The sequence below is a fragment of the Lynx rufus genome, unplaced genomic scaffold (genome assembly GCF_022079265.1).
Source record: "Lynx rufus isolate CCGP_SWC_20201006 ecotype Redwood Valley unplaced genomic scaffold, mLynRuf1.p SCAF_19, whole genome shotgun sequence".
Lineage (NCBI taxonomy): Eukaryota > Metazoa > Chordata > Mammalia > Carnivora > Felidae > Lynx > Lynx rufus.
The window spans coordinates 18,620,138-18,644,473 of NW_025814833.1; the positions used below are offsets into that span (position 1 = coordinate 18,620,138).

At 36.4% G+C, this 24,336-nt stretch overlaps 1 protein-coding gene across 3 annotated transcripts in view; it reads right to left on the minus strand.

Moving 5' to 3' along the window:
* Positions 1-24,336, minus strand: part of TENM1 (teneurin transmembrane protein 1) — a 555,347-nt gene that overhangs the window by 173,972 nt on the left and 357,039 nt on the right. For all 3 annotated transcript variants that reach the window (XM_047082126.1, XM_047082125.1, XM_047082124.1), the window contains exons 12-14: positions 6,492-6,677; positions 4,907-4,930; positions 2,830-2,976 (exon numbers count right to left, since the gene is read on the minus strand). In XM_047082126.1, the coding sequence (XP_046938082.1) occupies positions 2,830-2,976; positions 4,907-4,930; positions 6,492-6,677 (357 nt within the window). The remainder of the gene's footprint in view (positions 1-2,829; positions 2,977-4,906; positions 4,931-6,491; positions 6,678-24,336) is intronic.

The window sequence follows — 24,336 nt, forward strand, 5'->3', positions numbered from 1 at the left end:
GCAATTGCTTGAAAGTGATTTTTTTTTGAGTGGGAAGATTTCTTAAGAATTACATTTTAAAAATGAGGACCATTTTTTCCCCAAAAGGTTCAATTGGCACTTTCTGGTTTAATTGAAGCGCACACACACATACACACATGCACAAATAAGTATGCAAATATTAATCATTAGTCATATTCAACTAAATGAATCCAGTAATTCTGGATAGCTGGAAAGCTGAAATCACCAAATGAAGGACATTTAATGTATTCTTATGGATAATATTTTAGCAGCATAAGAATGAAATTATTGTCCAAAATCTCAGTCATGGGGCTTTCAGAGGTTATTTAATCCATCTTTCCATCTCAAGGTAGAACCAAATCTATATTTATCATCAATATCATCTTAATCCTACTAAAGGAGAAAAAATGGTAATTGGAACTGCTACTCCCTAAAGAAACAATCATAAAAATACACTGAACTCATATCAGGGTTGTTGATTTTTGATTCCCACATTAGATACACAGTTTTAAAGGAATGTTCAGAGGTCAATAGATATTTAGCAAAATCTCCTATACTTTTTGTGTCTATATATACCACAGATACTAAGAATTGATAGTCCATTAATTCATTAATGTTTAATCGGTTCATTCATTAAACATTTTTGGCTGCCTCAAGGTGACCTTGAGGCCCTAAAAATGCTTGACAATTAAATATTCAATTATTTTTATCAAACTGTACTTTATTAAGGCAGGAAACTTATTTTGGCTCAACCCGGAGTTAGAAATTATAATCATATAGGTTGTTAAAGTATTTTCTGAGCATAAACCTTTCAATCAATATATCAACTGAGAAATCTCTATTACGACCTCAAATCCTTTCTGGAATGCCCACCATAGTTTATACCTGGCTCTATCATTTCCTTGTTATATGATCTTGAGCAACTTATTTAACTTCTCTGTGCCTCAGTTTCCTAATTTGTAAAGCAGTATGTTAATAGTAGTTCCTGCCTCATGGGGATTAAATGAAACAGCTCACATAAAGGACTCAGCACTGTGCCTTGTACATAGGAAATCCTAAATACAAGTAAGCTGATATTATTAGTGATTATATTGGGCATATAACTATAGATTCTGGGTCATGCTTAACATGTAACAAGAAAACCATACAGACAATATAGTTAAGTGCTTGATGGTATGGTGCATCTGATAAACCCCATGAAAGACTGGGATGGTGGATGTCAGAGGTTCCATGGGAGATATGGCTTGAGCTGGGATTTAAATGATAGAGAATGACAGGTGTCAAGGAAAAGGCACACCAGGTAAAGGGGCATATGATGAAAACGAAGTAAAGGAAGGTGAAGATGAATCTTGGAGGACCATAAATGTCCAGTAAATAGTTGATCCGTACACCATTTAATTGAAAATCTCACTCTGGCTTCCCAAATAAAATTTTCAATTTAGATAGGTAGCAAGCAGTCTCTTCAGAAAATGGCTGTTACCCTAAGTGTAATGTATGTGTACGTGTGTGTGTGTGTGTGTGTGTGAGGGGAAGAGTGGCATAGGCTATCACCTTTTAAGGAGTCCACGTGAATTGTCCATTTAATACTTATAATAACCCTATTTGAGGGTTAATATTATTATCAGCCCCATTTTGGAGATAAGGAGATTAAAGCTCAGAGATCTCAAGAAACTTTTCCCAAATCATACAGCCAGTAAGTACATAGCAGCCAGAAAGTCTAACTTCAAAGCTCTGTTCTCTTAAACACAAAGTTGCTTCCGCTTAAAATTCATAAGGTCTTATAATTTTTTAAGGTAAATTGCTAGCCAGAACTAGTCAAGGGGGAAGCTCTTACACCCAGTGTGTGCTTAAACTATGATTGCTAGCTTATTGACTTAAGCCTCATGTTTGGGTTCAGATGACAAGGTTTATAATTGTCTAAGCAAATATAGAAACCTGAGGAGTCAAATTTACTGATCTACTTCATTTTAAGCTAATAGGTAGAAACTAGAAATAAAACCTTTTTTTTTTTTTTAGAAATAAAGCTTTTTATTAACTTCATGTTTCCTTGAGTAGACAGAAAGAGGAAAGTGAGGATTTGTTGTTTTAGCTTCATTCAGAGGTGATTTGGGCTGTTTTGAGGTCTGATTGAACAATGTATTGGATACCTTTGCTTGACTGAAAAAGGAGTGTTACCCGGAGACCTTGGAGCCAATATGGCTTTTGAAAATATCATGTGCAGCTCTTGAATTAAATATAATTATTCTACTGTGCATTGTCTTGGATGCTGTGTCCTTTGAAAGATACAAAGCATTACTAAGAGGTAGAGACATAAGAGGTTGTTCTCGACAACTAAGAACAAAGAAAATTATTTCACAGTGTGTACAATGCAAGCTACACTAGCATCTGACAGTACGAACAGGGGTACAAAGATTTCATTTGCTATAATAGATGCCACAGAGATGGGAGGCAGCATGGCTACTGTAGTTAAGAAAACAGACTCTAAAGTCATAGAGACCTGAACTGGAACCTGGGTTCTGTGACTTTCTAGCTGTGTGACCTTGGAAAAGTCACATACTCTTCCACTCTAAGTATTAGTTTTCCCATCTATAAGTAGGGAAAGTAATGCCTATACCTCATGGCATTGCTGTGAGAATTAAATGAGATATAATGCAAGCAGAGTTTGCAATGTTGCTTGATCATAGTAAGTATTCAATACACCGAGATTTAAAAAAAAATAGCATGACCATCTATAATCAATATTGTTTATATAAAGGATTCCCAATTTTCACTCTTAGCCAGATTGGTCATCACATCGCTTCTAATATTTACATTTCATGAAGAACTCACCTCCATCATTGTCCAAGTTATCTCCACAAAGCATTTCCATGACAACATTGCAGCCTGTGCCACTCCAACCCACCTGACACACACAGTGCCAACCATTTTGATCCAGGGTACATCGTCCATTTCCAAAGCAGAGCCCTGGGCAGCCATCTGGAAAGACAGCAGAGAATAACAATCATGGAGGCACTGGCATGGGATTGGCCAACAATGATGTCTCTACCTATAGGAAAATATCTAATCATCTGGGCTCCATTCAGATAAGGTGTTGAATAAATGGAAGAGGAGCTCGCTGGCTTATAAAACCTTCCCAGGGAACTTGTTATCCCTCACTCTGCTGTGCTTTTCCTCAGAGAGCCAATTAAGCCTTATTAATGCTAACCCCAATTCCCACCCTCTGCTTCACATGGGATGAAAACTATGATGGGGACAAAAAAATGTGGGTTTTTTTTTTGTTGTTTTCTTTTCAAAAAAAGTATCTTCTCAGCTCAATCAAAACCAGATGGACGATACTGTACCTAGTTATGGCCAATAAGCTAGGGAAAGACAACAGTTTCTACGAAAAGAAGCTTCCCCTACCTACTTCTCGTCTGTACTGATTTTTCCCTTGTGATACACTGCTTCAGGACTTAGGTGCATGGCTACACAGTTCAGACCACACCATTAAATATTTGCCCGTAGAATACCTTAGAAATGTGCTACAGTTGCTTTGCATTTATTCAGCTGTTTTCTTTAAGATTGTTATTGATCTGAGGGCTAAGGATTAAATTTTTACTTATCTGGTATCTCGCTCAGAAGCTAGCATAATATTAAGCCTGCAGTAAGTGCTCAACAAACGTTTATCGAACTAATGAATGCCAAATTGAGACTTTCAGGATTCTAGAGAATAACTGGATAAATAGAGGAAATTGTTGAGCTCAAATGACTTCCATCCATTGATAAACCACAAACACTAACAACGGTCTCCATTTAGACTCTGAATTTCTCAGGGATGCCCTACTCTTTCTACCAACAGTTCCGAGTTCAGCTATTCCAAAGGGCAGCCGTGTATGCGCCAAGCGCTCAGTGGACAGATGAACAGAGATGGCAATAATGGCACATAGCTGCTGGACATTTTCCCAGTAGCAGCACAAGACCAGATCTGAATTTTACTGGAGAGAGTCCAATCAATAGTCTTTTCATTTGCTGTCTTTGAGAGAAGAGTCCAGAAGTATGAAGAGCAAAATAAGTTTTGAAAAATCTGCAGATATAACCCAGTGTTCCTTCCAAATGGTTTTCTAAGTAACTATCAACAGACCAGATGAAGAAAAAACTTAAAAATAAAATGACAGATGGCTGTTAGAAAATATGAAAAGACTCTCTCTCATTATATACATACATATTAAATATATATATATATGTTTCTCAAGGAGTGGTATATGGGATGAATATATACAGGTTTAAGAAAAGAATTCATCCAGTTCCATTGTCATGGATGTACAATGGATAAAGAGAAATCAGGGGTAATTTGGAAAATATTCGACCTTCTGAGGTGGAGGTAATGAAAGGCACCAGGGTATCTGACAGAAAGCCCCTTACTGTCTCTATCAAAGGCAGATCCTTGGGGGATGCATGAGGGGTTACTTATAACAGGATGACTCTTCTGTCCTTGAAAGGATACTGTACATGGACTTAGAGTCCTATTGTTATGTCAAAGAAAATGTTCAGCTGTCTATCCAAACCTAGTTCATTATAACTAATTACCTGTGTTGTACACAAAGACATATGCACACACACACACACGCACCAAACTCCATAGAAAGCCAAAGAAAAATAGTTCTTAAAACTGCTTTTCAATCTATTATACCCAATGGCAAAAGACAGCTCTTTGACGTTAGAAAAACAAATTACTTTTCAGTCCGACTATTAGAGCAGGAACCTGACACTATCACACTTCAGGAAGCCTGCCAAAAGTAAATACACAAACCCAACCAACCAGCCAACCAACCAACCAACACAAAACCCCACCCACCCTGCCTTTACCACATGCATATTTTCTGTTCATGGTATTTTTCTGTTATAAAATGAGTGAGAAAAATCTTACCTCGGACAGCATCTAAGTAGTGAGCTGAAAGGGGGAGGAAAAGAGCGATTGAATGAATTTCCGGGAGACCACAGCTATACAACATGTATTAATGGTTTGCCATCTGTTGCCTGGGAGTGGAACAGCAAACTGTGAACTGCCGAAATGCCTACAGCTCACAAGTTGGTACATGGGCCTGTGTAGTTTGTGAATAATATTTTCTGTGGGAAAGATATTAATGGCTTTTCTGCAACAAACTCTACGAGGTTTCCTAAAAAAAAGTGTCACATTTCATTAAAAGTATGAGAGCTGCATTTTTACATTTCAGTAATAACTTTCGTGAAAAAAGCACTAGCTTGAACTTCTTATTAGTAATATCTTGAGAAGGGAGTTCTGGAGTAACCACCTTCGGTAATCATCACAATATTTAAATCCTCTTACGTGAAGGCAATAAACTTACTGTAGAGCAGGAATGTAATTACTTAAGCTGCATCAGAATCTCACCCCTCACCACCTTTTTAATGAATCTACAATATTTTCCACAGTCACAGAACAAGACTTACTGTACCTTCAGTAGAGTAGTAATGCAGTTTATTAAGATTATGTGTTATATATATTATACATTACTCTGGCAGTTTCCAACCATTATAACAAAATACTTTCACCTAAAAATGAAAGCTGTGTTACAGTCTGGGGCGGGGGGAGGGGGGCGGTGGGGTAGGAAAAGCCCACAAACAGTGAATTGGGTATCCAGGCCTTGGCTCTGCATGAATTTTCTGTGTGCTCGTGGAATGCCACCGGAACACTCAGTGACCCACTTTCCTTAGCTGAACAATGGGAGTCGTACCGGTCTGTCTGTACGTGCAGGAGGCCTTTGTGGCAGATACACATATGTGCCAAGGACTTTGATTTTTTCTTGAAAAAAAAAATAAAAGTGCTTTCAAACTGAAACTTTAGTTATTATTGCTATTTTTTATAATGTGAAGACCACGTGATAGATTTGTTACATAGGCTTTCTCACACCCACAGACTGTTCTCCCAGGCACCATCCTGAACATCAGTGCAATTGGTGACAAGGGATGGGAGAGGGTGGATGCCTCGGCCCAAAGGTTCTATCTACGCCACCCGATAAACAGTGCAACACAGATGTTCTGTTGATGGTAGGTCAGGAATGTCTTCCTCATATACATTAAAGACAGCTCCTAATGATATCGAATGGCCCCTGTTAAAGCAGTCCCATTTAATGAAATTGCCTCTAAGTGCTTTCAACTGAAACAACCTATACTTTTCAAAAGGAAAAATGGGCAGTGAATGTTACGTTCACAACAAAAGCACTTCTCTTATTAACTAATGACACTTTATTCCAATGTATCATCTTTCATTTGAGTAACTCAAAGCACTAGAAAACAGAAACTCTAAGGAATACTGAAGTAATGGGAAACCAGGAAAACTCCCAGTTAACCAACCTTTCAAACTTGTGGCTCTCCCTCCTCCCCTTTCTCACCTCCAACCTCAAGTTCTATGAAAAGCCTGGTGACTGATCACTAAACTGCTTTTCCTTCTTCAGTTAATACAATTTACTTTTGCGCATTATGGCGGTACTTACCAATGGTGCAGTGGTCGCCCTCCCATCCAGGGCTACACTCACATTTTCCATCTTTGCACTGGCCATGCTCAGCACAGTGAGAATGACAGGAGCGTTCTTCACATGTGGGTCCTACCCAGCCTTCTTCACACTGGCAAATTCCCCTTGAGCAGACTCCGTGGCTACCACACTCCACGGTACAGAGCTCTGTGGGAGATTCAAGGAAGATACATTTACATATTGTATTAAAACCAGAGTCTACTCTTCCCAAAAGACATTAGAATTACCAAAAATCCCACTCTACATTTATATTTTAAATATATAAACTAAATGTCACGGGGCACCTGGGTGGCTCAGTCATTTGAGCGTCCCACCTCGGCTCAGGTCATGATCTCATGGTTTGTGAGTTCGAGCCCCATGTCGGGCTCTGTGCTGACAGCTCGGAGCCTGGAGCCTGCTTCGGATTCTGTGTCTCCCTCTCTCTCTGCCCCTCCCCCACTCATACTCTGTGTGTGTGTGTCTCTCTCTCTCAAAGATAAACATTAAAAAATTCAAAAAAAAGTCACAAAGACCTCTAGCATTTGAGTGACTGTGCAAGGAACTCTATAAAAAAGATAGTTAAGTCTCTAAGTATAAAATAAACCTGAAGTCAAATTGATTTTGAAAAGTCCATAAAATGATAATGGCATTCAAGGCTTAGAAATGAAGTCAATGCCAAACAAATGTCAAGTGGGTTTCACTAAAAATTCATTAAGATCACAAATAATGTTACAAGGATTTTATGATGCTACAAGCAATCACTGAGGAACACACACGCACACATGGTAAAATAGTGCTCTAATTTCATTCAGAAAGAGAGGTTCTACAATTGGAAAGAAAGAGCTTTTCTAATAAAATTTATAATATACAAAAGGTAAAGCTGCCAGTGATGGTAATCAACTGGTTTCCCTGAACATACAAACAATAACTGCATTTATTTTAAGCATTTAAAATGAACTCTGGTTGATTAAAATATAGTCTTATCTTGAAATGTCATTCATAATTTGGCCAATATAATCAAGTTGTATACGGCTCTGCTGAGGTTCTCTCCTCGTCCCCTTGACTTGTTTTTGAGAAATGCTGAATATTAATAAAGTCATGACAGTAGAGAAGCTAAAATAAAAGTTTGGCAAACCTTTTTCTTGACCGAATACCCTTGCTGGAGGAGGAAATCGGGGATAAAAGCCTATGGAAAGAATGCGATAGAAGTAACACAACAGGTTTTGGGTACAATTGGCCATATACCCTTGAAAGAAACAGAGAGTGTTCTGGAAGCCAAGTGATCTATCTTTCATAATCTCAAATTCTGAAACTGGTTTTATGTATTAAGAGGTAATGACAAGTGATGGTATCAGTATTACCCTATATTACCTATATTACTACCTGTATTACAAGGCTCTTTCTATGTAACAAAATTTTCGACTCTACAGATAGTAGTTATTTTTCAGTAGGTGAGAATATTCTTCTGATAAACCCATGGCTATAGATTTTATTACTCTATAAATCAACTTGTTTACTAATTCATTCACAAGTATTCTCTGTGGGTCAAAGTATGATAGAAAGAATAGTGGACATGAGGTAAGGATTCCTCTGCTTAAAGGTTTGTACCCTTAGGAAAATTGCTAACATGTTCTCTTAATCTCTGCTTGTTTTACTACACAATGGAAGTAATAATTACATCTCACATGGTTATTGGACAGATTTGAGACATATTTTGGAGGTAGAACCCCTAGAAGTTCCTCAAGACTAGATATGGGAATTGAAGGAAAGGGAAAAATGAAAGTTTTGGCTTAAACAAGTAGGTGGATACTGCTGCCATTACTGAAATGGGAAAGGTTAAGGGAAGAATAAGGATAGAAGATCAAACATTAACCTTGAGATAATGTGTAGACAGCCAAGTGAACTTGACAGGCCAGGCAGGGATGGAGATACGAAATTGGCAATCATTAGCACAAAGGTGGTATGTAAAGGCATGGGACTAGATGATATCCCCAAGGAGGGAAGAGAGACAACTCCTGAAATGAGTCCTAAGGTATCTCATGATTAAAAGATAAGGTTATAAAAAGAGGAGCCATCAAAAGGAGACCGGCAAGGAGAGGTAGGTAGTGAGCGATAGGAGGAAATCCAGGAAATTGTGGCCTAACTAAAGCCAAAAGAGGACCTTTTTTCAAGAAAAGAGTAGCTAGCAGTATACTATTACTGAGAAGTCAAGTGAGATTTAGGCAGAGAAGTGCCACTGAATTTTTCAATATGGAAGTTGGTGGCTTTAGGAAGAGCTATACTGATTAAGTAGCGGCCGGTAAAGTCAGATTTGAATGGGTAGAAGAGTGGATGGAAAACTGTGTGTGGGATCACCAGATTGTAAGAAAAGTATAGAATCCAGAAAATACAAAAAGGGGAGGGTTGCCTAATAAATGGTAATTCAAGTAGGTTGATCTTGAAATAGCACCTACTCTCTATATTTTGGTTCTGAATCTCTAACTGATAACCTGGATTCATAATTTCAGTTCATGTAGTGAATCTGAGATTGTAATTATGCTCCTTTAATGGCCTCCCCCAAGGCAGAACTGAAAGGGCCTTTCTAAGATTAGGGAGCTAAACTGGTCAAAGCCAATCAAGTCAGAGCTAACAGAAACAGTAAGAGGCAAATATTTTGTATACATTGTTTTATATAACTATAAATTTTAGGCATGGAAAAATATACCATTCTGGTGATTTCCTGAAAAGTAAGAGGACTAGATGAACAGTATCAGCAAAACGGCAGATTAGGCTATCCTTAAATCATCTCAATATAAACCTTAGAAATGTGGACGATAATGTAGTAATTAAAAAAATTACATGTCTTGGCTTACAATAAAACAGAATTATCAAATGTCAGAAGCAAAGAGGGTGCTAACAGCCAAAGAAGTCAGCGTATAAGTCAATCTTCTGGGCTTGGGTATTTACTTCCACAGAGGAAAAAGGGATGAGGTTTTTGGCTCATTAAGATGGGGAGTTGGACTAAAACTCCTGCAGAAAGCAGGGACCCTTGAAGGGATGCAATCTCAGTGAGATGGCGACTAACAAACTCTATCCACTCACCCAGAGCGATGGCAAAAAAAGCATTAACTATACTCCTCCTACTACTAAATTTTGGAGTTAGAAAGCAATATTGAAATAAAATACCACTACTACTACTACTACTACTACATAATAATAATAATAATAACAATATGTGCAATAGGGTTCCCTGAGTGAAATACTTCCAAAACTTCGTACTATTCAGGAATTAAGATACTCTGTCGAGTATATATATAAATATTTAAAGGTGGAATTGTTTCTAGTAACTGTGACCTAGGTAATTTTTACCATTCTTTCCTGATGGGAACCGGAAAATCTAGACAAAATATATTTAAAAATCTGTTACATATTACTGGAGTTCACAAAAGAGTAAATTATTACTGGGCTACATTCCAGGAAAAAAAGAAAACCGAGAGAGGTGGGTCTGACATTTATGGATGCTTTTCCTCTAGAAGTAGCTGTCAATTCTGGTAGAGGCAGCTGGAAGACTCAGAAACTGAGTAGAGCTTTTGTCAGTCTCATGAGTGCAGAAAAAAATATTTGACTACATAATGGCTAAGAAATTTCTAATACTGAAGATAATATCCAGCCAAATATATGCACCATAATTGAATGAACAAAAAAGAGAAAAAAACAAATTTATAATCATAGTGAGGGACTTTAACGACCCCCTTTCTCATGAGCTGATGATAGAACAAGCAGACAACAAATAAGAAAGGATATGAAATATCTGAGTAGCATGATTAACAAATCTGATCTAATTGCCACATATAGAGCACTGTCATAAATGGCTAAAAGATGCAAATAATTTTCAAGTGCTCACGGAACATTTACAAATATTGACCACATGCTGGGCTATAAAGCAAGTCTCAATGTATTTCAAAGTTCTGCAATTATTTATAGCATGTTTTTTGCCCACTGTGGAATAAGACTTGAAATCAAAATACAAACAAAAAAGATAACTATAAAATGCACATACATTTGGAAATTACAAAATATCCCTCTGAAAAAATGATGGAACAACAACAAAAAAGAGAAATCATCATGGAAAGTAGAAAATACTTTGAAATGAATGAAAATAGAATGGACATCCCAAGATTTGTATAACTCAATCCATGCATATAGGAAAACCCATAAGGTAGAAAGGAAAACCAGCAGAAAACAATGACCCATGCATCCATTCTAAGAAGTTAGAAAAAAAAAGCAAAGTAAACTCAAGGAACGTAGAAGACAGAAAATGGTAATTATAAGAGCTGAAATTAATTAAATAGGAACAAACAGAAAGCCAATACTTGAAAATTTGCATAGCCCAAAAAACCCTGATAAACTTCTGATAGGGACTGATCAAGAAGAAAATACAGAAGGCCCAAATAACCAATATCATGAATGAAAAAGATGGGATTGCTACTGACTATATAAACATAAAACATTATAAAAGAATATTAAAAACAACTTTTCAATACATTTGAAAATTTCAATGAAATGGACAAATTCCTAGCAAACACAACTTACAATAACAAACATACACACAAAAGGAAACTGAATAGCTTCTATAAAGAACCTGAATCCACAATGAAAAATATTCCCACAAAGAAAATCACAGGCTCAGATGACTTCACTTGTAAATATACCAAACTTTTTTAAGGAAGAAAAGGTGCCAGTCTTGAATAACCATTTCCAAAGAATAGAGGAAACACCACCATATGAGTTATGAGGCCAGCATAACCTTGATATAAAATTCTTACAAGGATATTATAGGAAAAAAATATAGGCCAATCTCATATGAATGCAAAAATATTTTTTTAAAACAATTTTTTAACCTTTATTTATTTTTGAGAGACAGAGAGAGACAGAGCATGAGCAGGGGAGTGGCAGAAAGAGGAGACACAGAATCTGAAGCAGGCTCCAGGCTCTGAGCTGTCGGCACACAGCCCAACGTCCGACACAGGGCTTGAACCCATGAACCATGAGATCATGACCTGAGCCGAAGTTGGACGCTTAACCGACTGGGCCACCCAGGCCCCCCTGAATGCAAAAATCTTAAACAAATACTAACACAACAAATCTAGCATCACATAACATGAAGTAATATAATGACCAATTTTTGCTTATTCTAAGAATACATGATTACGTTAACATCTGAAATCAATGTAATTCATCACATATATGGAATAAAAGAAAAAAATCATATGATCATCTAAATAGATATATAAGTATTTGGTAAAATACTAAACATCTATTCATGATAAAGACTTATAGCAAACTAAGACTAAGAGGAACTTTAATCTGATAAAGATTAGCTACAAAAAACCCACAGCAAACATCACATTTAATAGTGAGATGTTGAAAATTTTTCTGTTACTGAGACTGAGAAAAGATGCCTATGATCAGCACTTCTATACAACATAATTTTAGAGGCCCTAGCCAGTGTAATAATGTAAGAAAGAGAAAAAAATGTTAAAAACTGAAGAGGAATAAATATAGCTATCATTATTCAAAGATAGGATGACTGTGTGCATACAAACTACAAAAATAATCTATATAGATAAATTATTAGAATTAATATGTGAGGGGCGCCTGGGTGGCTCAGTCGGTTGAACGACTGACTTCAGCTCAGGTCATGATCTCAAGGTTTGTACGTTTGAGCCCCGCGTTGGGCTCTGTGCTGACAGCTCAGAGCCTGGAGCCTGCTTCTGATTCTGTGTTTCCCTCTCTGCCCCTCCCCCACTCATGCTCTGTCTCTCTGTCTCAGCAATAAACATTAAAAAAAAGAAAAAAAAGCAAAAATGCTCTAAGTGGTAGAATATATTCACAGCACATATAACTGAAAAACAGCTTGTATCCAGGATATACAAAGAACTTCTTCAAATCAATAATAGCAAGACACATAACTCAATACAAAAATGAGCAAGAGACCTGAAGAGGTATTTCATAAAAGAGGATATCCAAATCTACAAAAGTATATGAAAACATACTTGGCATCATCACTTATCAAAGAAATACAAAATCAAATAACAATGAAATATCACTGCACACCCGCAAGAATGGTTCAAATCTAAAAGACTGTCAGTAATAAGTGTTGATGACAATGTGAAGTAAGAAAAAGTCTCATATACTAAATGGGATTGTGTAAATTGGTACAACCACTTTGGAAAACTCTTTGACATTATCTGCTAAGTTTGATATATGTATACCCTGTGGCTCAGTGATTCTACTTCTCAGTATTTACTCCACAAAAGTGCAAGAAAGCAAATATTCACCGAAAGATAGGTATAAAAGTGTTCATAGAATTATATGTACTAGGCAAAAAAATGGAAATGCTTTAAAGATCCATCAACGATAGAAGATATAACTGTAGTATCTTTGCAAAAAATAGTGTATCGATGTGAAAATGGATGATCTATAGCAATGTGCCATAATATAGATGAATCCCTCTAAAAATACTGTTGAGTGAAAGAAATGAAATGCAAAATCATATGTACTATAAGATTCCATTAATAACATTTCTGGAAAGCAGGCAAGTATTAAAAGTCAGGACAGTTACCTTGGGGAGGAAAGTTAGGAGGAGGCAATAATTGGGGAGGGGCACAAAGGAAGCTTCTGGGGATAGTATCCTATATTTTCACTTGGGTGGTAGTTAACAGGTGTTTCATACCTAGATAATTCACTAGGCTGTACACTTATGACTTTTGTACTTTTCTGTATATGTGTTATATTTTAATAAAATGTAAAGAAATTAGTTGTAATGCCCAAAAGAACAGAAACAGTATATACAACTTCCTAACCAGAAGAGGTGGAAAAAGAATGAAGATAGTTCAATCAAAGAAAAAGTAGAAAAGAGGGAAAAGACATAGAAAAAATAAATATTATAAATAGAAGGCAGAAAAGAAGATTTTGGGCTATAAATCCAAACATGTCAGTAATCCCAGTAAATAAAAACAAAGTGAGCCTGAAATTGAAAAGAGAGAGACTCTGGAATTGAGTGGAAAAGAAATTATAGTTATGTTCTTTCTGTTAATAAGAGATATGCTGAAACATACTAATACAAATTTAGGAATAAAAGGAAAAAAGCATTCTAGGAAATTACTGTCCAGAGAAACTTGGTATAGCTATAACATTATCAGATGAAATAGATTTCAGGGTATAAAGCATTATTATGGATAAAGAGAGTCATTATGTAATGATAAAAGGAATAATTCACCAGGGAGATCTAACAATCCAGACCATAGAAGAAAATATGGCTTCTAGATAGATAAAACAAAAGCTTGACAGAATGATAATAAGATGAACTAAAAATTTCACAATCAGTAATAAGAAGATAAAAAATAGTGAGGATGTAGAAAATCTGTATAGTATAATTAACAACTTTAATATACTGGATATATATGGAACCTCAAAGCTATGATTATGTGATGCATATTCTTTTCAAGCACATACAGAATACCTACAAAACTGACAAATAGTAGTTCACAAGGCAAGGCTCAATAAATGGCAAAGATTTTACATCATACAGATCATGATGTCTCAGCAAAATGTACTAAAGTTAGAAATCAATAAACAAAAAGAAAAAAGAAAAACCCACAGAAAAGTGTTCTTTAAAAACACACTTTAAAATAATTCATGGATTACATAAAAAATTATATTGGAAATTAGGAACTCAATAACAATGAAAGTATACTATTTATAAAAACTTGTGGGATGCAGCTTAGACAGTTACTTAAAGGAAATTTACAGCCTTACATACATTTAATAGAAAGGAACAATTGAAAATTAATGAACAAAGTGTTCAACTCAAAAAACTTAGAAAAAGGACTGCATATAAGTAGAAGGAAGGAAACAGTAAAGGTAAGAGCAGAAGTTAATGAAACCAGAAACAAAGAAACAATAGAAAATATCAACAAAACCAAAATCTGTGTCTTTGGCATGAATAATAAAAAAGAGAGCCCTCTGGCAAGAGAAAGCAAGGAAAATAAGAAATTATACAAATAAACACTAAAGATTAAAAAATAACAATAAAGAAGAGTGCTATGAAAACCTTTATGCCAGTAAGTTTGAAACCTAGATGAAGTACACATTTTTCAAGAAAACAAAATGGACTTGAAAGCCTGAATATACATTAATGACACTGAAAATGGCCTACATGATTTTGTAGGTGTATTTTGCCAAACTTCCAAGGAACAGATATTCTCTACTTTAAGCAATAACAGAGAACAGGAAAATAGAGAAGTCTTCCTGAATGATTTTGTAAGACTAGTATAATCTAGTTCCGAAATGGGGTAAGAAAAGAAGGGACTTTTTTTATAGGCCATTCTTGCTTATAAACATGGCTGCAAACTCCAGTAAAAGATCTGGAAATCAAACCAGCATGCATGCATGCGCGAACGCGCGTGCGCACACACACACACACACACACACACACACACACACGAATACAAAAATTACAACCAAGTAGGCATGAATGCTAGGATGGTTTAACTTTTGAAAATGTATTCATGTTGGGGCACCTGGGTGCCTCAGTTGGTTAAGCGTCCAACTTCGGCTCAGGTCATGATCTCACAGTTGGTGAGTTCGAGCCTGGTGTCGGGCTCTGTGCTGACAGCTCTGAGCCTGGAGCCTGCTTCTGATTCTGTGTGTGTGTATGTGTGTGTCTCTCTCTCTCTCTGCTCCTCCCCCACTCATGCTCTGTCTCTCTCTCTCTCCCTCAAAAATAAACATTAAAAAAATAAAAAAAGAAAATGTATTCATGTAATTCATCATTAAATTAATCCATTTCACTTTAAGTTCATTTCATAATGGATTAAAGAAATATTATTATATTATATACAGGAAGAACATTATATAAAACTTAGTTCCTATTTATGATAGAATCTCTTAGCAAAACAGGACTAGAAGGGAACTTACTTAATACGATAAAAGTTATTTACCAAAATCTTAAAGTAATTATCACACTTAGTAATAAAATAATAGAGATATTAGTCTCAAAGTCAGAAGTGCTACGATTAACTACTGCTTCTAATTCAATGTTGTACTAGAGACAGCTAGCGTGATAAGGCAACCAAAAATATAAAATGTGTAGCCTGAAAAGGAAGAGACAAAATAGAATGTATAGGTAAACTATGAAAATTAGAAGAGAGGATAGCAAGGTTGTTAGATAAAAATCAACAGAAAAAAAGATCAACATCATGTCTATATATCAAAGCCAAATAAGAACACGTACTTAAAAAAACTTTACTTACGATAATAAATCTAGCCAAAGAAGTTCAACATTCTTTTACATAAGATTTTAAAAACTTTTTGAGGAGCTTGGGAAGATGACAGAGTAGGAGGACCCTGAGCCCATCCGTACCACATTACAACTAGATATCATCCACATCCAAGTCAATGAATCAGAGAGTGATCTGAAGACTGGCAGAACAAAAACCACAATTAAACATATGGAAGAAGCTGTATCTGAAAGGTTAGGAAGTTCAGAAAGGTAGAGGGAGGCTGCCCACAGGAGGGACTGAGCTGTGTGTGGAGAAAGGGCAGAGAAATGGGCCCTCACACCAGAGGGGGTCGCATGGGGAAGACTAATTCCCATAAGGTTTGGCTTTGAAAACCAGAGGGGTTGAATTCGGTTAGTTTGTATAAACCGTGGGACTTGGGAGCCTGGAGCTTTAAAAGTTAGCTGACTCAGCACTGGGCTAGCTGTGAGGGCTAGTGATAGCTGGCTCACCACCCTTAAAGAGACAGCAGCCTGTGCAGAGAGGCAAATTAAAAATGGCAGTTTACACAATGCCAGGGGCAAATGGGAGACAGATCTGTTCATACTGGTTTCAGAGAGTGTTGAGGGACTTCTTTGAAAATGAGGGGGCTGGCAGGTGCCATTTCCCTCCCTTGCACTCCAGCATAAACACAGAGCCACCTGTGGGAAGCAGGGTTGCACAGACACTTGTAGCCTCAGCTCAGGACTCAGGGCAAATTTCAATAAAGCTGTGTGAACACTTGCATAGCTGCAGTGCAGTACACAGCCATGCATGCCTAGGCATCCATGCAAGCTGTAGCCAGATGCTGGGTGCACAACTGCTGCCTCATGCCATGCTAAGTCACTGCACTGTGCCCCTGGCTGCCCCAGCACACAGCCTCCAGCCACTGCAGTGTTTTATGGGATCTGGCATATCCCAGATAGTACTAGTGGCCCAATGCAAATTTTGCTAGCATTGTCAGTCCACTCGCAAGTTTCCAGGTGGATGTGTCCCCTCAGAGCTGGCCTGAAAGCTCACAACAGGCAGAGAGTCAGGCAAGAGGACTGCACTGGAAGGAAAAGTGACTCAGACACAACAGCAGGGCATAAGCAACACACAGAGGATATTCTCCTGAAGTACCAGGTTCTGGTGAACAGGGCACACTGCACTGCAGGGACTCCAGACCACCTTTTCATAAAGTCACTACTTTCAAGAGCAGAAAACACAGCTGGCTTTCTTAACACACAGAAACAGACACAGAGAGGCAGACAAAATGAGGAGAAAGATAAATCTATTCCAAATGAAATAACAGGACAAGGCAATGCCCAGATATCTAAATGCAACAGATATGAGTAACATGCCTGATAAAGAATTTAAAGGAATGATCATAAGGACACTCACTGGATTCGAGAAAAGAGTGGAAGACATGAGTGAGACCCTTAATACATAGCAAAGACAAAGACTCAATAAACTGAGAAGCACACTTGATGATATAAACAGCAGGATTGGGGAAGAGAGGAATTAATTGGTGACTTACAAGACAGAATAATGGAAAGAAATTAAGCTGAACAAAAGAGAGAAAAAGGAATTACATAAAATGAGAATAAACTTAGGGAACTCAGTGACTCTATCAAACATAACAGCATTCTTATTATAGGAGTTGTAGAGAAAGAAGAGAGAGAAAAGTAGGCAGAAAATTTATGTGAAGAAATAATAGCTGAAACTTCCCAATCTGGGGAAAGAATCAGACATCCAGACCCAGGAAGCACAGAGAACTCCCATCAAAATCAACAAAAGCAGACCCACACCGAGATACATTGTAATTGAATTTGCAAAATATAGTGATAAAGAAAAAGTATTAAAAGCTGCAAGACAAAGGAAGTCAGCAACTTACAAGGGAAAGCCCATAAGGCTAGCAGGAGATTTCTCAGTAGAAACTTGGCAAGCCAGAAGGTAGTGGCATGATATATTCAATGTACTGAATGGGAAAAATCTGCAGCCAAGAATAGTCTATGAAGCAAGGCTATCCTTCAGAATAGAAGGAAAGATGTTTCCTAGACAAACAAAAACTAAAGGAGTTCATGAACACTAAATCAGCCTTGCAAGAAATATTTAAGGGGACTCTTTGAGTGGAAAAGAGAGACCAAAAATGACAGTATAAAGGCAGGCAACACAAACTCAGTAAAAATGAGTATATCTGTAAAAAAAAAATCAGTCAATGAACTCACGACATAAAAGGATATAAAATATGAAAACATATGCTGAAAATGTGAGGAGGAGAGTAGTAAACAATGGTTTGAATGAGAATGACCATCAACTTAACATAGACTGCTATATGCAGAAGAGGTTATATTCAAACCTAATGGTAACCAAAAATCAAGAACCACTGAGGCACCTGGGTGGCTCAGTCAGTTAAGCATCTGACTCTTGATTTCAGCTCAGATCATATCACCACTCATGGAATTGAGCCCTGCATCAGATTCTGCACTGGCAGTGTGGAGCCTGCTTGAGATTCCCTCTTTCCCTCTCTCTCTGCCCCTTCCCCACTTGTGCTTTCTCCTCTCTCTCTCTCTCAAAATAAATAAATATTTTAAAACCACTAATAACTATGCAAAGAATAAAGAAAAAAGAAATCCAAATATATCACTAAAGAAAATAAGCAAAACATGAAAGAGAGATGAGAGAGGATCACAGAAAACTTTCAGAAATAATCACAAAATAAGTAATAAAATGGCAATAAACACATATCTATCAGTAATTACTTTGAATGTAAATGGACTAAAGCCTCCAATCAAAATTCACAGGGTGACAGAATGGATAAAAAGAAATAAGACCCATATATATACTGCCTGCAAGAGACTCATGTCAGACATAAAGAAACCTGCGGATTGAAAGTGTGGAGATGGAGAAACATTTATCAAGCAAATGGATATGAAAAGAAATCTGGAGTAGCACTACTTATATTACAACAAATAGACTTTAAAACAAAGACTACAACAGGAGTCAAAGAAGGACACTATATAAAAATAAAGGGGAGAACACCAAAAAGAAGATGCAACAATTGTACATGTATATGCACCCAACATAGAAGAACCAAAATACATAAAACAGTTAATAACAAACATAAAGGAACTAACCAATACTAATACAATAATAGTAGGGGACTTTAACACCCCACCTACATCAATGGGCAGACCATCTAAACAGAAAATCAACAAGGAAACAATGGCTTTGAATGACACACTGGACCAGATGTATTGAAGAGATATATTCAAAACATTCCATCCCAAAACAGCAGAATACACATTCTTTTCAAGTGCACATGGAACACTCTCCAGAATAGATCACCTATTAGCCTACAAAACCAGCCTCAACAAATTCAGTAAGATTGAAGTCATATCATGCATCTTTTCTGACCACAATGCTATGAAACTAGAAGTCAACCACAAGAAAAAATCTGGAAAGACCACAAATACATAGAGGTTAAATAGCATGCTACTAAACAATGAATGGGTCGACCAGGAAATAGAAGAAGAAATAAAAAAGTACATGTAAACTAATGAAAACAAAAACACAACCTTTGGGAAGCAACAAAAGTGGTTCTAAGAGGGAAGTTTACAGCAATACAGGTCTACCGCAAGAAGCAAGAAAAATCCCAAATAAATAGCTTAACCTTACACCTAAAGGAGCTAGAAAAAGAATAAACAAAACCTAAAACCAGCTGAAGGAAGGAAATAAATAAATATTAGAGCAGAAATAAGTGATATAGAAACTAGAAAAACCTCAATAGAACAGATCTATGCAACCAGGAGCTGGTTGTTTGAAAAAACTAATAAAACTGATAAACTTGTAGCCAGACTTACAAAGAAAAAAGAGAAAGGAGTCAAATAAATAAAATTACAAATGAGAGAGGAAAAATAACCAACACCACAGAAATACAAACGATTATGAGAATATTATGAAAAACTGTATGCCAACAAATTGGACAACCTAGAAGAAATGGATAAATTCCTAGAAACATATAAACTCCCAAAACTGAATCAGGAATAAATAGAAAATTTGAACAGACTGATAACCAGCAAAGAAATGGAATCAGTAATAAAAAAACTCGCAACAAACAAAAGTCCAGGGCCAAATGGCTTTACAGGCGAATTCTACCAAACATTTAAAGAAGAATTAACACTTATTCTTATCAAACTATTCCAACACACACACACACACACACACACACACACACACTCGGGAATATTATTTATCCATGGAAAATAATGAACTCTTGCCATTTGCAATGACATGGATGGAGTTAGACAGTATAATGCTAAGCGAAATCAGTCAGAAAAAGACAAATGCCATTCAATAATTACCATATGCTGTCACTCATATGTGAGATTTAAGAAACAAAACAAATGAACAAAGGGAAAAAAAGAGACAGAGAGAGACAAACTAAGAAACAGACTCTTAACTATAGGGAACAAACTGATAGTTACCAGAGGGGAAGGAGGTGGGGGGTTGGGTTAAACAAACGATGGGGATTAAGGAGTGCACTTGTGATGAGCACTGGGTGTTGTATGGAAGTGTTGAATCACTATATTGTACACTTGAAGCTAATACAAGACTCTCTGTTAGCTGACTGGCATTAAAATAAAAACTTAAAAATAAAATAAAATACAGAGATTTTAAAAGTTTTTGAATTGAAGAAATATACAAAGACTCAATCAGTGGAGAGATATACTGTGTTCATGGCCCACAAACCTCAATATCATTAGGATGTCAATTTTCCTCTATCAGTTCTGTAAGTTCAGTGTAATTCCAGGCAATATCCCAACATTTTTCATAGAGTTTGAAAAACTGATCCTAAAATCTATATGGAACATAAAGGGCTAAGAATACCCAAGAACATTTTGAAGAAGCATATTCATTGATATGTGTGTGTCCTAACTTAAATGTGCATCAATAGGAAAATGGACAAATTTTGCTGCATTCATACAGTGTATAAACCACAGAAGTTAATTTGAATGAAGTAGAGGTACCTGCCTCAATATGGATAAACCTTTTAAACATAATGATGAAGGAAGAAAACAAGTTATTCATATGAAATTTAAACACATGGAGAAAAAAAATTTTTATAGGTATGTACCTATTTATAAAAGCCCCAAAATATGTACAAGGATGATTAAATTCAGGCTTGTCATTTCCACTTCAGGGAAGGGAGAGGAATGGGACCACAAAAGGATACACGGGGACTTCATTTGTATTTGTTAATTTCTACAGGTACGTTGTAGGTTTACAGTTGTTCATTATGTTATTTTTACACCCCTGAAATATTTAATAATAATTTATGAAAGAATATAAGGAACCAGTGAGAAAGAACTTTCTTTAGGGACTGCTCTATTGAATAAATTCGTGGAGATAGGACTTGCACTCCTCAACACAAAGCCCTCCATGGATACGAGCCACAACCACTAATCTGATTTATCGTTTCAGCGCTGCAAGTATCCAGGTGGGAAGCAATATCCTCATGAGTACAGGAATCCTCTAAGAAATAAATTACTACAAATGGAGAAGCAGATCTTAAACAATAAGCATTCCTCACTTTGAACTGCATCAACATCCCTGCGACTGTATCCAGTTGTAAATGGAGTTTCTGGACCGATTCTAAGATGTTTTTCAATCCCAATTTTTTTATAATCAGCAGTGGGGTAGGTGTGGGGCAAGAACTAACAGAAAACAGATGTTGGCAACAGTATAATTTATAAACATGATGGAAATAATATTTGCTCTAATATATTTGTGTCACGAGTAGTTCTATTCTATGTGTAATATTTCTTATCTAGTTGAAAATACATTAACATTACAGGCTACAAAATATGACAAAAGAATGCTAAAATATAAACATTCTTCTGTGAAAATGTATTGGAAAAGAACATGAAAAATACAGGCAGACACTTTAAAGTTCTATTGAGACATTTCATTTTTAATAAGTTTCTTTATGCATGTCAACAATGAACAACACTTGTATAAATTGAACTAAGATACAACTAGGAACACTTCTTTGTTGCATGCTGACAAAGAACAATTTGATTAAATAGTAAATCCTTCACAGCCTCCCTCAGAACTATTTCTCTGAGATTTACTTTTCAGACAAAAGTTCCCAGTAAAGTAAATTCTGTTATTCTTGGCACTCTGGCTGTGCCAGATGATAATGACAATGATAATACTGAGCACCCCAAAATATTAAATCTGGATATCTATTGCTTCTCAAAAATATACTTGTGTGATATTTTTCAATAACACAATGTGACATTTTAAACAAGGAAAGGACACCTTTGATGTAAAAATTCATAAAATTTAAGGAATTATTATGTGTCTACTTGTCCAGCATCTAGTAGAATCAGTTAAAGATCAAAGGAAATTAAATAATTCAAGCTGGGAGCATAAGGAAAATCAAGAATTGGGAATTAATGATCCTAAAGAAATAGAAACCTTTCGTTTTGTTAGACTATAATATAACATTTTAGGGGGAAATTATGAAGATTTTCTCACTGTTTTTTGTGAATAGTGTGGGAAGGAAGAGTAAGGGGAAAAGTAAGCTGATTTGGTAAGTGTGAGCAGCGTGAACTCACACAGCTTAAAGGGTTGAAAAGTTTTTACAGGTTCTTCACAAAAATGAATCACAAAAGTGAATCAACCACAAATAAGAAATATTATCAAGAACAAAAGTCTGTGTACTTTGGTATTGTTTTTTCAAATATTTGAATCATTTTTATTTTACTACTTTCAGCTCCTTTCATTCCGCAGTGGTAGACATTCTACTTAAGAGTGGGACTACATATATAACTATTGACTTCATAGAACACATGCTCATGAATGCAGGCACACACATAATGCACACACACTTTTTTGGCCTCTAATTTCTCTGAAAAGCAATTGGGAAAATATTAGTTGTTAATTCATTTATTTTACTGCATAGAGTTAACGTCAATACCACATACATGTGATCTTTACAAGTACCTTGCTATGACAAAGATTTGGTTTTACCACGGGCTATATATTACATTGTGTGTGTGTGTGTGTGTGTGTGTGTGTGTGTGTGTATGTTTGAGGTGTTAATGGTGAATCTTTCTTCAGTTACAGAAAACCTATGACATAAGCATAAAACTTGTCCCTTGGCCCCAGCATTACAATGGGCTTCAATATATGTTAGTAACCTCTTAACACTATCTTACATTCGAACAACAATCTGATTGAAGAGATTACAAAATGTCAGCTTGCTCTTTCTGTACAAATAGCAACATATAAGCAGCAGTAACAACAACAATAACACACTCCAGCCTATAAAAAATCTTGAGATGATTCTCAAATGCTTGATGGATAAGAACAAAAATGTGAAAGAAGCTAGTATTCAAAGATCAAGAGTTGGATTGACTTTCAGCTTAATGTTTCATAGATTATGGTTATCACATGGGTTTAGATTTCCTTTATAAAATGGTGAACTGTTCTTTGGTAAATCTGAAAAACCCAGTAAGACAGAAAGAAATCATGCCTGAATTACAACTTTTAAAGTCAACAAAATAACTGGTCTTTTTTTCAACATCTAGACTCTTCCTCTGGAATAAATTTGGTTTCCTTGTTGGCCAAATAAAATATTCTCCCATAAGTCTAGAGTCATATTTTGCCTATCTCAGTGATCAGAAGCTGGAAGCATTGAGGCTGGGGTGAACCTCTACCCATTCATGGCTAGGGAATGCAAGACTGTGTCTCAATCCTTTGATTATGAACCGAACGCACTTGCCTATCCAATAGTATTTTCCATTGCCAAAGAATGTCGAAATCTAGATACTAGTTTCACAAATGCTTTTTACTTGACTCGGTGGGTACCAGATTTGTCAGAATAAAACATTACCTTAAGGAGAAAGTAAGAACCTTGGGAAATCCCAACCTATCATTAGTGGTAGGCCATGTGCTCTGGACTGAGTGTTCAGCAGTGGGAAAATTTGTGTGATGTATCCACAGCTTTTTACTAAGACTTTTTCATCATCCTTGCTACCAATTCGCAGTCTGACCACCTACAAGGGCAGGCCTAACTGGTTCATCAGGGTACCAAACTCACATCATTTGCCCCAATAAAACAGTGTTCTCACTTATAAAACTATAGACAACTACTACTGGAACAATTATTTCTATGTCCTGGCTCAGAGTGGCTACTTAAGAAGTATTTATTGTAAAGTTAGAAAGCGATTCTTCATAAAGGTTTGCACTCTTTTTGGCATGATTTGACATAATGTTAAAATTGCACTGGGGAGAATTTTCTCTCCTTTCTCTGATGATATTAGACCTATTTCCCCTTTTTGAAAAAATGTTGACATTACCTCTTTTCTCCTCCAAATGAATTTTATTAACCCCCTGATACACATCTAAAACTCTTGCATGGTGTTTTGCTAAGGCAATAAGACTCCCAATGTAGCATAGAAAGGTTCCTGTTCCTTGAAGCTCTACAATGGACTGAGAGATGTTCAGAGACACATTCAAGCCCCCAAACACAT